This window comes from Manacus candei, unplaced genomic scaffold (genome assembly GCF_025592945.1).
Source record: "Manacus candei isolate 608988 ecotype Guabito, Panama unplaced genomic scaffold, ASM2559294v1 h1tg000011l, whole genome shotgun sequence".
Taxonomy (NCBI): Eukaryota; Metazoa; Chordata; class Aves; order Passeriformes; family Pipridae; genus Manacus; species Manacus candei.
Genome location: NW_026138059.1, coordinates 19207005 through 19223907, shown reverse-complemented (window position 1 = coordinate 19223907; position 16903 = coordinate 19207005). Strand labels below are relative to the sequence as shown.

The 16903-nt window shown below is 36.9% G+C and overlaps 1 protein-coding gene across 10 annotated transcripts in view; it reads right to left on the bottom strand.

Annotated features, from left to right (window-relative positions):
• Positions 1-16903, bottom strand: part of COL19A1 (collagen type XIX alpha 1 chain) — a 188179-nt gene that overhangs the window by 145831 nt on the left and 25445 nt on the right. For 9 of the 10 annotated variants that reach the window (XM_051777715.1, XM_051777713.1, XM_051777716.1 and 6 more), the window contains exons 5-9: positions 9266-9389; positions 8617-8892; positions 6803-6883; positions 4162-4287; positions 3638-3700 (exon numbers count right to left, since the gene is read on the bottom strand). In XM_051777715.1, coding sequence (XP_051633675.1) covers positions 3638-3700; positions 4162-4287; positions 6803-6883; positions 8617-8892; positions 9266-9389 — 670 coding nt within the window. The remainder of the gene's footprint in view (positions 1-3637; positions 3701-4161; positions 4288-6802; positions 6884-8616; positions 8893-9265; positions 9390-16903) is intronic. The other variant, XM_051777718.1, reaches the window with a different exon arrangement.

The window sequence follows — 16903 nt, the reverse complement described above, 5'->3', positions numbered from 1 at the left end:
TTTAAATATCTTTTTCCTTGAGTAAAATTTAAATTAGTGAAGTCGAACATCAATAAACTTCTCTATTGTATGCATCAACAGCCATTTTAATATTTGAAACCTCTCTGCCTCTGGTTTTTTGTTCCCTACTGTACTTACAGTATTAATCAGTGACCTATTAACAGAGCTTGGAACGGCTTAATGTTATATCAAAATATTTCATTCTGTCCAGATTTCAGCTTAAAATCTTTCATGAGTACTAAGTTTGTTTAAAAGAAATAAAAACAGAAAACATAGTTACTTTTTTAGCCTCTTTGAGAGAGAGAAATCAGTTTATATATTCAATATATATGCAATCATTCCAAATTACAGTGATCCATATTCTGTCTTTCTGAGGAATTTCTACATATTGAGGACAAAACAGAACCTTCATATCTTTATCAAAATACATTTGCTAACAACTAATATATTTGTAAGACCCTAAGTAGCTATATACCATGCTGAAGTAGTAGAAATTGCTTCTAAAACAGAAAACATGGTAAATTTCTCACTCATCCCAGCAGAAGAGGAAACTCAGTTCCACAGCTCAGATATCAAAATGTGTTAAATCATAGGAGACTTCCACCTGATTTGTGTCCACTTGCAACTTGTGAAATACACTGTGCTAAGAAGCAAGCTGCCGTGAGAATAACAGGCCATTATTCCAGGATAGCCCAAATTGTACTCTTGACTGCTGTTGCCTCTCAGCTTTCATCCCATGAGAAAAAGCTGTCAAGCAGTCCAAACTTGTGTTTCAAGGGCAGAGATCAGCAAAGTCGGTCCAGATGACTTTTTCGGTTTTAATTATTCAGAAATTAAGGAACAGGAGGTGGTCCTTTGCTGCAGAAGCTGATCTCCCAGCTAATAAAATCCTACAGAGCAAACCGACTACTTTACTCGTGAAGCACTGGAGTTAATATTTTTGAGTGAAGAACTGTCCTCATGAAGCCATAATGTAAGGCCAGGTTCAGAGGCACTAACATGAGCCAAGAGTACAGGAAGAAAGTGGAAACAGGTTAATAATTATATTTAAAATGCCTGAAAAAGGATTATCGGGTATCATACTTTGTACCTGGTGATAGCTTAGATATTCCTGAACAGTCTGACCTTAGGGAAAAGCTGTGTTAGACTGAAGAGAAAGGCAACTTTGAGGGGTTTGAATATAACCTAACACTAACTTGTATATATAGAGACTTTCTTGCCAATCTCATAGCAACAAAAAAGGACACATAAATTCAGTCATGCAGTTAATTACAGTGGATAAAAATTTGGAACGAGATAAAGTAAAATAAAGGGATAGGGATTATTGTGCTGAAAAAGATAATATCAATAGATACAGAAATTTCCTAGAAAAGAAGGTAAAAATTTCTATTTTCACTGGGATGCTGCCACTGCAAGGACATATAAATATATGTAAATATAAATTTACATACGTAGTTAGTTGGATACCTATAGTAATATGATTTGGACGCAAAAGAAAATAAAATAAGAAGTTGAACACAAGGAAAGGGGGAAACATAGGTTTAAGAACCACACACAACCTACAGAAATCCCATTTTTTTGTGACTGGGAAAAGTCACCAAGAAGCTGCCTTTTTAATGTATAACATATTACAAAACATCCAACCAGAGTTCGTTAGTTTCCTTTGCATAATCTGAAAATAAATCATGTATCCTGCATGTCTGGAATGTTCTGGAGTCTGCCTTTCCAGGTCTAATTATTGATGTAACACGGCCATCATTGAGAGTGAGTGTTACTGAAAACTGCAGAAATGCAGAGGGGAACAAAAATGGTACTAAAACCTCAGAGAATATTGCAGTCAGCTCCATCATGGTTGGCACTACTCAACAAAGGATTTGTTTGCTCCCAGATGTCAACAATGAGCCAATCTTATTGATCACAGCAGTAATCAGATCACAGCCCTCCATCCACACCCCACATCCTTCCCCTCTTAACACAGAACACCCCACTGCAAAGTTAGGAACTAACAAGTACTGGTTAATTATAAGGAAGGTTCAAATTAAGCAGCTTTCTACCTGTTTGCTGTACTATTCCAGACTTTAACCTGCTGGTTCATTCAATTTTTTGAAATTACATTGATAAATGTCAATGTACCACCTTTAGGCCAAACTGCTGAATGCAGCAGGGTTCATTGACTCTTGGGTGGTTTTGAATCCACGCAATGAGGATTTCTTTGTAAAATGAATGGGAGAACAGAACCAGAGGTGATCACAGGCACATACATGCTTTATTTAGAGGTACTATGCTTAGCATGATAAATACTGCTAATTGGCTGGGAGACTAAATGGTAAAGAAATCAGACTTGAGAAGTCTCCTTTCCCATCTTAGTAGCAATAATAGCCTAAATGCATCAAGTCAGGAACAGAAGAGCAGTTTTCCAAACAAATGCTATAAAACTCTCTACACTGGTAACATAGGCTAACACTAAAACTTGACAATTGTTCCATATACTCAGCAAGTGTATAGGATCAGCAAAAATTTGTGATTAATTCTGAACACTGACAGCCATCCTTCTAGGCTCACCTGGACTATAGAAACTAACGTGACTTAACTTTTTTTTCCACCTAAAGATATAGCTTGTATCAAAAGTGAAATACGCACCGGAGGGGAGCAATATACTGTCAAGGAATTTACTTAATTTCAACCAACTGTGTAGATAAGCCCTCCCAGAACTGAACCCTTTTCAGCCAGGTACTGCAGTCCTAGGAACAGTGCTGCCTGTCTTAACAAACTGTTTCAGATCACATATTTAACAGTGTGCAGTGAGGTAGGATGCTGGGTTAGGATGCTTCCATCCTAACCTGTGGATTCTAAGTATCTTCCTCTCACACTGCATTCCCTGAACTCATTTCCTATCCCCCTGTCTTTCTGGGCAATTTGCAATAGTTTATTCAAGTTGCCCCCTCTATTAGCACAAGGAAAACACATTCCTAGACATGTCCTAATTCAGCATCCTCAAAAAAAAATTTAGGGAATGGAGTGTGAAGGGAAAATATCTGATATGCTGACTTTTATTATTAGGAAATCCCCAACCTACACAACCAATAATGTCACGGTAAGCATTAGAGAAAAATTCAGAACAGGTCCAAAGGAAAGAGCACTGACTGGCCTCTCCTAGGGACTCGCCAATGTCAGGTCCCTCTCTCTTCACAATTAACAAAGTTTCAGGTATGACTGTTGTCAAAGAATACAGTGACAGCATATTGGTGAATTCATACCCTCCTACTGATGACTGCAAGGATGAATCCACCACACAGGATTCTGGCCATCAGCAGTGACGTACACACATGAACAGAAAAATCCTTGTCAGACTACATACATGACTTTTATTTTTTGATAAGGGGAACAGGCAATATGGAATGCTAGCAGGGTTGAGTAGGCATGTGCTTCCCAGACCGGTAAACTGTGTTCCATAGAGTTGATGAGGTGACCCCAAAGTGAGACAGCTGTAAGCTGCCTGGCAGGAAGCCCACATGCAGAACCAAGCACTGTGCATAGGGAAATTCCTTTTAAGGATTAACATAATACATATAGTACTATTTAAGAAAGATAATCAAATAACGAAGATTTGAAAGAAAGAATTCAACTGATATTTTACCTTTTCTCCTTTTTCTCCTTTCTGGCCTGGCAAACCAGATACTCCTGGCAATCCGGCTTCTCCCTTATTTTTAAAGAAATAAAAAAAGCAATAAAGCAGATCTAAAATATATTTGGTTCAGTTTCCTGTCTTTGTCACAAAAGCCTAACAAAAGCAAATGACTCAATAAATACAGTGCAACACCCAGGAGAAAGATTAAAAGAAAACAAACATTATGTAGAATATAATTTATTCTCAAATCAAAACATTTACACTAAATATAATGCCTAAATATAATTCTCACTTTTACCATGGTACTTTTTGGGTGTATATTCAAACAGCCAAACCATATAGACATCTCTAAGTTTAAATTAACTAAATCTAAAATTTACTGCTTTTTAACTGGGAAATATAACGTAAGTACATTACAATCCTACAAACCTGTAAGATTTTTTCATAACTAAAAAAAAAAAAAGGCCACTATTCTTTATACCTAGCAGGATTAAACAGCATCATGCACCAAAAAGCAATAGGAAACTTCATACTTTGTTTGGAAAGCAGTGGCATCTCTCTCTAGATTCTTGCTGCATTCCTGGAAGCGTGTATATTTTGCTGGCATGAGCAGTTGCTGGTGACAATGTTGTAGCAAATAACCTTTCCTCACGTGGACACTAAAATAAAAAGATTTTCTGGTTTTTGGTCCACTTTAGTTAATAGATAAATAGGATCAAAACACTAGTTTTATTAAAACCTCCTGTCTTAATACTCCTGTACACACCATATTATGAAAAGCCACAACAATTGCCAAATAGAGAAAAGAACTGTAATAAAATGAATTCTAGATATTCTGATCCTTCTGTTCTGAAGTCGATGCCAGTTAAAACTGATAAACCTGTCCCAATTTCTTCCAAAAGAGCCCAGAGAGAGCAATAAAATGTCCCAAAATGAGAAGTAGTGAAACAGAAAACGCCCACAGGGAAAAAAAAAAGACAGTACCTCTCAGTCTCATCTTGTCCTTCCCCCCACCCCAAAATGCAAAATATAAGAGTGAATGCAAAGGAAAATTCCATAATTTTTTTTAATGAAATACTTCAGGCATACATAGTTTGGAAAGAAACCAGAAGAGCCCTGAAGCCAATGTTCACCTGTCTTTAACTCCTGAGAACTGAGCCAACCTCAAGATATACTACAGGACAAGCCAACAGAACCTGATAAATTTCAGAAGCTCTCATTAAGATGTAATGAGGTTTCCTTCAAGCCTTCTGTCAAAAAAATTCCCATAGGATTTACTACTTAGAAATTTGTATCTAAGTATAAATTCCTTCCCTTCTATTACTGAAAATGTAGCCCTTATAACTGGTAAGGAAGTCATGAAACAATAAATCAGAAATCATAATGCTATTTTCAATATGGAAGTCATTAACAAGTAGCCCACCATCTTTTACATCTTAAACATAAGACATAGAAATGAAACTGATGGTGTTTTTAGCTATACAGTTGAATCAATGTTTAAGATGTTATTAATTGTTGAGCTTTTTATGTTCATATGAGGGTTTGTTTTGCTCGTGCTTTTTTGCTGTTTCATAACTGATAAATAAATTGTATTTCCACACACAAAGTGGAATCTACAGAAATTTCATTCATTTCACTTTTCCATGAGCTTATACATTCAAGAGAAAGCCTGCACTATTACCAGGAACATATTTAGAAATATATTTGAACAAAAAATTACTATTTAAAATTAAAATTTCCCCCAGAAATTAGATCCAGTCCCTTCCGTGCTTCTGAGCACCCATCAGTGGTCAGTTCCCACAGTGTTCTGCTCCTCTGTTCTTGAGCAGCTTTTTCTCTCCTTTCCAGGTATGCTTTTCTCCTATCTCTTTTTTTGAATGGAATCAATCAGTCCTTCTGTGTCATCTGGGGGATTTTTGCTGACTACAGGCTCACTGGTGATGGTACTTCGCACTGTCTCAGATGAGCCTGATCTTACCAACTACTTACAATTAGTACAACCAATATTTTAACCAATATTTATCCTTTTTGAGTTTTTTTGTGGTTTTGTTTTCTTTTTCAAATGGGCTAGATTGCAGGTGTAACTGTTTTGCTCAACGTCAAGCATTTCTATAATTCTGGTGTCTTCCAGTTTACACCGATTTTGTCTATCAAAACGAGAGGGAAAAGTGAACCATTTAAACTAAATTAGTGCTTTCCCTTAAACAACATATACATCTCAGCACGTGTGTTGCAAAGAAGAAAGTATTTCTTAAAATTATCAAGGTTGGAAGAGAACTCTAAGACCATGAAGTCCAACCATCAATCTAGCACTATAAATTGCCAGTTATGAAACACCCATTCCTCCATCTTAGTGTATTGAAATAAGGAAAATGCCCAACGCCTTCCTATTTTCCTCCTACTGTCATGCAGACTCCTCCATGGGCTTTGTTTATATCATCTGTGTAAAGGTCAAATGCACACAAGTACCCCCAAATACCAAGCAGTGGAAGGATTTAGGAGAATTTATTTCCAAAGGTGAGAACACAGCAAATCTGCAACAGGCTTAAGAAAGACATCCCCCCCCTTTCTTCTCAGGGCTTTTATCATCCTTGCCTCCCTCCCCTCACTCCTGCCCGCTGCAGGGCATTCAGACACATCTGCAAGAACTTCTCTTATGCCCAGGAGTCAGCTCCTCCAGAATGCAGGAGGAGAAAACATCTAAAATTGTCTCTGGGAAACATGCCTTCTCCCAGACAGGAAAGCTTCCTTAAGCAAAAAACCATAATCTCCTTGCAGTAACATCTTCCAGAGGGGTCTTCTACACTTACATCCGTAATGCTTCACAAGATGCAACCTTACTGAAACGGCCTCTGTTGTTTGAAACCATCCTCAAGTCACCTCAGTGATTTGTTTCCTACTGTCTGAGGCTTCCTCAGTTACTAATTAGATATTAAATCAACGTTAAGAAATTAATTTTAAAAGCACTAGCAGCCCCTAGCGCCTTTTACTGATGTCTCACTGTGATATTTAGTTAGGCAGCAAGAAACTATGTACCATGGCTCTAGATATGGGATTCATTTTTAGAAGGTAATTTAACTAACACCTCTATTGAAAGTTATTTACAACTTTTTAGCAAGAAACAACAAAGTAATTTCTTTTGTATTAACATTTTAATTTTAACAGACAACTTACCAAGTCTGCAGATATTTCACAACATGTATCTTCTGTTGCAAGTTTTGGATTACAATAAACTGCTATGTGGTGAAGTTCAATCTATTAAGAAATACAAAAGAAATTAATATGAGATGTAAAAAAAATCTGTGTTACAGTATGCTTTTTCTTATCTTGGCATAATAAACTTTCTCTTTGAAACACTGCATATTTCTGAAATGCTAGAAAGAGACAAATCCAAAACAATTACACAGCTCCCCATTCAAGGAGCAAATTATGCAGTCTATTACCTTGATGAAAATCACATTTTAGATTTTATTTATTTTCATGTAAGTTGCATTCATCTGTATCGATCTTGCTATGTTACACAGGCATTTTACCCCTCTAGACATCCTCTGTAAACATTCTTCTCAGGAATGTAATTTTCCTCTGCAGGGAACTGGAGTAAAGGTTTGATAAGCTCTCTATTGCACACATCATTTTCTGCTTTGGACAGACCTTTGCCTGGACATTGCCACTAAATCACCCAAAGAGCAAAAGATCACAAATTCTGTACGTAAAGCTTTACTTCAGAGATTTTGGGTGGATTGGTGAGATGAAAAGCATCTAAATTTAACTAGCTAATCTTGTCTTCATATGCCTCTTTCTGCTTTGGTTTTACATCCTCTTCATTTCCCTCTTGCACTTGGTATTGAGAAGAGTGACTGTTGATATAGGATCCACTCTGCTGCCTTCATCAGCTTTAAGCCCATAATGTTTTCCTGCAAATGTGTAAGTCCCAATAGACAACTTCCACTCAGAATTATCCAGCTTGTCCACGCAATCAAAAAAAAAGATCTGCTCTTTCTTCACGCTATTTGGAAATGAGGAGATTGTACACACATTTCAAACAACGTTAAACTCAAGCCGTAGAAAATAAAACTACACATGAGCTTGGCCCTATGAAATACGAGCTCCAAGTCCAGGCCAAATTGCTTAGAGCCTCACAAGAATGACTCCTCCCGCAACGTTAGCTTGCAGTTACAATGTGCTATTTTCATCTGGAACCCTACAGTGTACATAGTATTGCTGAAGTTTTCAGATGGTCACTATAAACTCTAAGGCAGATGTTTTAAACCTGGTAGCTGGATGTCAGTGTACTTAAAACAAACTGACATTTCCTGAAGATTAGAAATTATTTGCTGAGAGCTCTCTGCATGAGGAAACAGAAGAGAGCATCTCTGGGACAGAACACAGCCCAGAATATTATGGGGTTGCCTTGGGTAATTCTTGCACCTAAGGCTGCAGGAAACACACCTCCAGCCACTTTGTAATCCCTCTCACTTGGATAGGGGAGCGACAACCATGAACAATGTGCCCCTATTTCTACATAGGTGAATTAACCCGAAACACCTTGATACTGAGGTAATCCTTAATTATTTTGTGTCTCCCCTCTGCCAAAGAAACAGCATGTAACAGATGACTGATACGAACTTACAAATTAATCTCACAAAAATGAAAGAAAAAGATTACCACTGTAAGTTATCTTTAAACATAGTAATAATATGTCCAGGTACCTAGGGGACTCATTCTGCAAAGTAAATACAGAAAAACAGGCTCCTTAAACCAGGACTGAGTTTTATGTAGTTACTTAGGCAACAGGTTTGCCTAAGCAGATGCTACAGCACTGAATACTATTTTGAGGAAAAGACTTGAGGACCTCAAATTAAAAATATACATTCAAAAGTAATGACTGGTTTTGAACCTTTTATGTACATGATTCTTTACAACTGTGCTAGTAAAAGCATGGTTAAAACATGATTTCAAGTTATCTCTTTTTTTTTCATACTACTCACATCTACAGGCTTATCATCTGCAGTACGAGAAGCAATCAGCGTCCTTCCCTGCAAGTCAATGGTGAATTTTTCATCAGTCTGCTTTCTCTCAATTAAATTACAATCCAAATAGAGCGAAATGATCCCTGACTGCACACTAATACCAAGCTTATGCCACTGCCGATCAAACAACGGGTAAATTTCTCGACTCTTAAAAGTGTAGTGCAGTATATTTCCCTGAGCGGATTTGGTCATATACTCCACCACCTTTTTTGTACCATCCAGAAGGACAGAGATCTGAAAGTAAAATAAAATAAAAGAAGTGGTCATTAAAAATTTATAAGAAACAAGCACATACATAAACTATATATAATAAAAATACTTCAACTATATAGACTGGGCAAGAATTATGAAGCATTTTTCTATGTAACTTGGTGAGTACTTATCAGCTATAAATCATAACATGCATTTTATCCTACTTTTCAGTCTTAACTGAATAGATTTTGATAAATTTCTGCCATTCCTAGAAGAAATCATCAATTACTTCAGAGCAATCTGTTCCTTATAAACTGAAGCTAAATCCAGTAGTGAAACATCCACTATTAAATGTGTCATATTATATGGGGGGAAAAAAAGAAATTTATTGAAAAAAAAAAAAAATGACTCTAACCTCAGGTGTGTCATACTGATTTAAAACTTGCCATATATACCAACGTTCTTTCTTGGTATTTCGCCGTACACGGAATGCAGCAACTAGAGAGTATTCTTCAGGAAGCCCATTTGGAAATACTTGCCTGCAACAGGAGGGAGGAAAAAGATTTCTTGATATTCTTATACAAACAAGCACTGCTTAAAAGGATGAATAGAAATAATACTTGGTGAAAACAAGAAGCCAAACACTTGCTCACACTCATATAAATTCATGGGCCTCAGCAATCAGAAGTGCTTCTCCCCAAAGTACAATTCAGTCTATTTATAAGAGTAAATGACTGAATATTTTTTCATTAATTTTTGTTCTAACATCTGTGATTAATATAAATAGGAGTCTTAAAAGAACTGCTGCAAAATGAATGCCACACATAAACATATTTTAAAATACTGGCTTTCCCAATTTATTTCTTGGGATATTTGAACAAGTTTTGTAGAGGATTTGTGCAATAATCCCCATCCTTGGAGACTTTCAAAACACAGCTGGACAGGGCTCATAATAACCTGATCTAGCTTCCAAGTTGGTCCTGCTTTGAGCAGGGATTTGATCCAGTGACCTCCATGGGCAATGACTCGGACATCATGAGTATCAGAACAGCTGGACTTTAGCAAGCTCGAAAAAGAATAAGGAATGCGTTTTAGACTGAATAACTTGCTGTTGTTTGATTTTGTTATTCCTTTCTTACCTAAGATACACCAATGTCTCTAAAAAAAATTGTCTGACCTATATCACAGAATGCACTGTAACACCACTTCCATAAACTATTTGAAAAGTTTGTATTTCTCAAAAAATGAAATTAGTGTTTACTTCAACTCTATAGACTTTGGTAACCATTAAACATACACTAATTCTGTACTAAATAAGTTAGGATGGTGCAATCAGCTTTTTTCATTTGAAGCTTCTGCATTTCAAATTATTTCTTTTCTAAGACAGAGGTGAGACAAATGAAAACGACAGATGCAAATTCTATACACTGGAGTAGCTTAAGTGTTCACATTGTCATTTGCTGAAAACTTCAGGATTGCCCAGCTAGCCATACTGCAAAAACCATTCCCTGGAGCAGAGTTCAAGAAACCTGAGGACCCCATGCAGCAGAAAAATTTCTTCAAATTTGTTTCCCATGGTCACACAAAGTAAATGGCTTAGTTCTAAAAAACTGTAAATGAGCATATAATTACACAGTAATGTGCTATAAAGTTTTATTAAAAACAAAACAAAACAATAGCAAATGCAGGGGGAAAGAAAGAGCACAGCATTACAGCCAACAAGACAATAACCCCACAACCCTCCTGAAAATTGTTGTACTTAACTTAGGATCTTAGGAAAAATGCCTCCTGTGCAAAGAAGCCTGCTCTAAATCCTGCTTAAGAGCTTCTTTATGGACTAACACCTATTTAAGTCCCTTACGTGGGAATCACACTTCTTCGGCTTATTTCCCACAGCTGATTCCTTTTTTATCCCAGGATCAAATTGGCTGCTCTCCCACATTGTTAGTAGACCCATATGATGTTGTACAGCTTTAGATGTTTGAATGTCAAAAGGCAAGGCAAAAGTGAATAGGCTTGGCAAGACTTAGATCTTTATTTTGTACTATGTATTTTAAATATAGCATAAAGAATATGTTCTATGATTTATAAAAAAATACCTTCACTAATACATGAATGTGTCTCTGCAGAACAATAAACTATCTGGATGTGGATCAGCCCTATGATTTATTGCACCCCAGGCAAGCTAAGGTGATGGTATCTCAGGTTTACAGCTGTAAACTAGACAGGACATCTGACAGCAGGAGCATCTGATTAGCTTTCAAAAAATCAGTTAACTTTCCCAGCTAAGTTCCACATTGAGAGACAGAGGGGAGTTCACATTAATAGGCAAAGGACAGACAATCGTGGAAGAGAAATGATAAGAAGTCTTCAAATGAAAGGAGGGGAAACCATGATGAGTATGATAAATCTAGAAAACAAATGGAAGTAGTTTTTGGACATAGTAGCACTCTTTTCTACACACACACTCACACACACATGCAACCCCACCCCCACCACTTCACTGCTTTTTACTGTAAGCCTTTCTAACACTTTCAGAGCCATCTAGATGTATGACTATTAAGTCTTCTGAATGTGTTTGTTTCAGAATTTTTTCAAATAAGTTTGATTGTGTGAGTACACACGGTATAAAATTACTTTCCTTAAGTGTTTATCAAATCATTCAGGAAACAAAATGTTAAGATATGGGCCAGCATTATGAAAAAGGGGAGGAGTTCACTCTAACTTCTCTTAGCTTTGAACTGACAAAGAAAACCATATTGGGAGTAATGAGAAAAGCACACGAGATCAAATTAATTCCTAATGGCATTACACTGATTTCAGTGAAGTCAACAAAGGAGGGAAAATTTCAGTAGAATTGGACCAAGGATCAATTCAGTTAGATTCACAAGGTAACTTAGGTAGGAAAGTATCTCTGAAGGCCAATGGATCTAACCCCCTACTCAAAGCAGGGCCAACCTGAAAATTATATCCAACTACTGTAAGTCCTGTCCAGCTGAGTTTTGGAAGTCTCAAGAATGGAGAGTATTCCACAACGCCTTGGAAAACCTTTACCAGTGTCTGGCCAACAAGCAGCACAAATTTGATATACAAGTGCTGTATACCAGAAACATAATAGAAACAGTATCTTTATTTTGAGAAGAGTTATCATTGTTACCTATATGAACATTCCTTGGTGACCAAAAAGTCATTAAAAGATGCTTTAAAGTATACACTTAACTTTCAACCCTTCCAGGCAGATGGTGAGCATGAAAAGGAACAAAATGATGGGATGAAATATTCAGAAAACTAGCACACTATCTACTACCATACACAATTTCCCCTATGCTCCTGCTCCCTGAATGGCTTAAAGTGACTGTAATAGAATAAAAAAGCATGCATCAAGCATTGAAGTGACTTGGGTACAGATGATTAGTAAGATACTGTAGTGATATTTAAGTATTACTGCCATGGTATCTTCTACTCTGTAAAGCTAATTTAAAAGTTCCTCAAAGATAGGCAAAGTATGTCCGTGTTTTAAACAACAGGTATACAATGACATCTGAAGGGAAAAAGAAATGAACGGGAACAGAAACATGAACATAAACCCTCATATTGCAACATGAGAAAAGTCAAGCCAAAAGTTTACGGAATACTGAATTTGAAATTCAGTATTCAATTGCCACCGGCTGCCGCATGAGAGGAGCCCCAAAGAGGAGATACAAGGACTGTCTGAAACAACATCTCAGCCTTGACCATATTGATCATAACTGGTCTAGTCTGGCCTCCAATCGGGAGGTCTGGAGACACACCATCTATAACGCTGCTGATGCCTTTGAGAACGCACGCAGGATCACCCTTGAGGAGAAAAGGCAACGCAGAAAGAATTGTGCCTTGCAGAATTTACCACCTAAGGAGTCTTTCTGCTGTGCCTTTTGCAATCGGACATGCCTGTCTCGTATTGGCCTTTTTAGCCACCAACGTGCTTGTGACAAACGTGGGTAGAGCCCTTTCCTGAATCTTTGTTCTTGAAGCCCAGCAATGATGACTGAATTTGAAATTCAGAAGACCTTTGAATGTTTAGTATACTGTTTCACCTGATCACATCTACCAATGTTTAAAACTTCAGAAAACTAATGAGATGTTATGTACAGGATGAAAACAATAAATAAACAGCAGTAAGTGTTAATGAAAAATACAAAAGCAAGTTGGTCCACACGTCTACAGCTGAACAAATACTCCATTGATAAGTATTTACCCTTTCCACGTGGCACAAGGAAAGAACAACAGGAAAAGGAGAGAGAAAAAGGGTGAAGGAAACCTATACCAAGCTCATTTTGAAGCCTACAGATGTACACACAGCACAAACAGAACAAAAACTTCAGGTAGCACATCATGGTGTCTACACCAAAAGAAGTAAGAGAGATGACAGGTCTTAAGCAAGTTCTAATGTTACAGAAATGCGGGTAGCAACTAGTAAGTGTGCAAATTCATCCATAAAGACAAGAAGAAAGAATTTACAAATTAACACAGAAAAGCAGATGCCCAGGATATCCTGGGCATCTGATCCCTCCACTAGATGCCTTTTTGGACTTTTTTGGACAACAGTATCTGAACCAAATTACATAATCAGACTGGGGAGCAAAAACACAGCTCTGAGATTTTTGTGAAAAGGAAATACCCTTTTCAGTGGTACAATAGTCAAGTTCTCTCATTCTTGTTAAATTTCCTTAGATTAGGACAATCCAAATCAGACAGCCTTCCCAGATGACTGCTCAAACAAACCTTTAAGGTTATGAAAAATATTCTCTCTTCCTCTTCTGCACTCAAAACACTCATGACTACTGTGGTTTGTGTCGGCTTCAATGCTGTCCAAGCTTACTATGTGTGATTTAAGCACAGTCTATGGCTTAGGCACCTCCAGGAACATGGACAATGTTCAGACACCTCTACACACATCTTGAAGTCACAATGAAACTTGAGTGGGAGTTACATGCCTGTCTGCTTAAGCCATGGTGCTTCTAGGCTTCCGCAGAATTTATACCCAGAAATTAGTTGCCCAAAATTATTCATTTTAGGTGCCACTAGGGGATAGATGGTGCTTGAGAATGGGCAATTAGAATAATTCTCAGACTGAGGAGTCCAAAGTCTGACTAAATTATACTTTAGGTGGAATTTAAACAGTTTGATTTTTTCCCTCTGTCCATATTGTTACTAGTATATATAAAAAAATTAAAGTTGATGAATGGAGCACTGTGTTCTCAAAGCAAAGCACACCCTTGGTGGAAACTGCTCAAAACAATAGCAGGAATTAAAGCACATAAACTGAATACAGAGGTTTAAATTTACACCACCCTGGCCAGCTGGGTTGAGGTGTACTGTAAATTACAGAGGCCGCAGCTGGCAAATTGAGGACACTACTGATAACCAGCAGGAAGATTCCTAGCAATACAAGGTTTTAGATTTTACAAAGATATGTTAGAAATCCATACATTCAAGTATCTCTTAATGTTTCACTGGTTGAAACATGAGGCAGATGGAGCCAGAATGGTAATAAATACACACTGATGCTCCCGTAACAACTGTGTGTCACTCTGTGAAAGTATATGTATACACAGAATTGCAAAGTCTTTTGTTGCGTTCTCCTCTTTTTTACTGGATTAAATGTAGCCATAATTTTTCCTAAAAACAGGTGTACATTATGAGGTTACTAGAAGAGCAGTGACAGGAATTTTGCATGAACTTTACCATTATATTTGTGCACACTTTCCACTGTTTATAATGATCAAGTATAGAATAATTTTTGGCAAAATATTTGATTATTCATTTGTTTCCTCAAAAGTTCGGAAAATTTCTGAAATGCAGATACCAGATGGAACTGCTAGTGCTACCATACTAAAAGAAGTAATTATGAATGAATTAACTATGTATTCACTGTGCTATAAACAGTTTTAGTTCTATCTTTGTAAAGCAGCATTGAGTTACCCGTATCAAATTTAGTAAGGCAATCCTTTATTTACCTTTTGTTTTTATTTTTAAAAAAAGCACTAATGGGAAAGCAGCATCTATTTTTAAATCTTATGAACTCTAATTGTTCCATATCGAATGAGAATACACTACAGTATATGATAAACTTCCGTATTTACAAGTATCAATGAAGCCTCCAACTTGCTGTATGTCTTCCAAGAAGAGAAAGATGAGCCAACTTACATTTCCTGAGAGTGAAACGAGAGATGTTTAGAGTTTATGGCAAGATACATCTTTTCCAGCTGACATATACCATTACCTGGTATATGTCACTTGTAACATGACAATGCTACAATCATTTGGTGACCAGAGCTCAAGGAGTTAGTTTAAACAACTTTCCCATGTTGGGTAATAATTTCTTTAGTACTACATTGATAGAGGCATTGACATGCTAACCTTTTTGTGCTTGCAAAGGGATTTAAACTCAGATCTATCACGAATAAAAAAGTAAAGCTCGGGTGACCAAATAAAAAAAATCTCCACATTATTCTCAATATTTCTACATTAAATTACTAGATTTTTGATTCTCAGTTTTTACCTAACTTGACTGGTACAACAGGAGAAGGGGAAATAACTAACTAGAACAATTTACCAATCTGTGGGCAGAAAGGGTTTTTTAAATTCTTTTCAAATAAAAGTTAAGAGCAGCTGTCTGTTCTGTCAGGATAAGAAATAATTTCCTTCCCATCCATCTTCCTCAAATCACGTTAAGATGCATTATACAGTTTCATGTTACATTAGGCCTCAAGTTGTTTTCATACGACACATTATATGATGCAACTCAAGGGAAACTATTCAGACAGCTTAAGAGTTATTAATTACTTAGGGAGAGCTCAACCCACTCATGAAATGTTCTGCTGAAAGCAAAGCTGCAGATTATTTTAACATTGAGAAGAGGGATTTACTTAATATTTCATACACTTCGGCATGCCTCTGCTTTCATTTACTGAGCAAGTATAGATTAGTTGAAGCTCACAATATACAGGTTGTTCATGAATTTTTGGGGGGTGAAAGTCAATGTTATTGCTATCAAAATTTTAAAGGGCATTTGTAAAAAGATTGGTTTGAAAGAGGAGTAGAAATACCAAAACTGTTATGCCGTGCAGAGTACCTTTACCCCAAGGTTTCCAGCAGTATTCTGTTTCCTTATTTAAAGGTATTAATAGTGAATTCCTGGCCCTAATGAAGTCAAAGGCCAGCCTTTCATTGCTGTTAAAGATGTCAGACTAACAAAACTGTCTGCTTTTCAAGTTTAGCCAATTTCTGTGCATTTTAACTTTTCTGGGGGAAAAAAAAATCAGGTAATCAACATTAAGAATTTTGGAGTCTTATCTGGTGGAAGGTAGCTTTCAGTGCTTTTAATAAAGATACACACTTGCCTTGCTCAGTTTGGATATTTGTTTTATGAACCAAACAGGTCTCAGAACAATCAGTGAACTTTACTACCTGGAAAATAAAAACAGCCCCAGCGAAGACCAAAGGCTCCCAAAACCACAAATGTGTGATTTCAGCACACAGTCGCTCACTCTTCATCTCTCTCTTTTAATAATGAATGTATTTTAAAACATAAAATATGTCAAAATGGGTTCAGAAATTAGCAAGTGTACCACATTAGAAAGCACTGTATTCAAACAGCATGTTTCCCCTTCCAAAACATCGTAGTATGAATGTTGCACAGTAAATTAATCATCTTTCCACACAGAGGCACATGGGGTGGCAAAGAATGACAGCCACACCACCAGAGGACATTTTGAAGGAAGACTAGTCAGGGACGAGGAGGGTCAGAGACTTACTACTTCAGCAAGCTAAAACTTTACTCAAAGTAATCTCATACTCCAAATGATCTTTTTCCATACCTGCACTAGTATAGATTTATGAAAACATAATGAAACAGAGGGTATACAAACAACAGATATAGTAGAGTAAGCTGCCTTTTTATGTACAAAGCTAGTAAAGGAAATGTATAAGGTACTAGAAAGATTTGGGTGGTCTCTGCAGTGTACAGGCATTGAGATGTTCCTTCAGATGCTTTTGAGTTCAACATCTA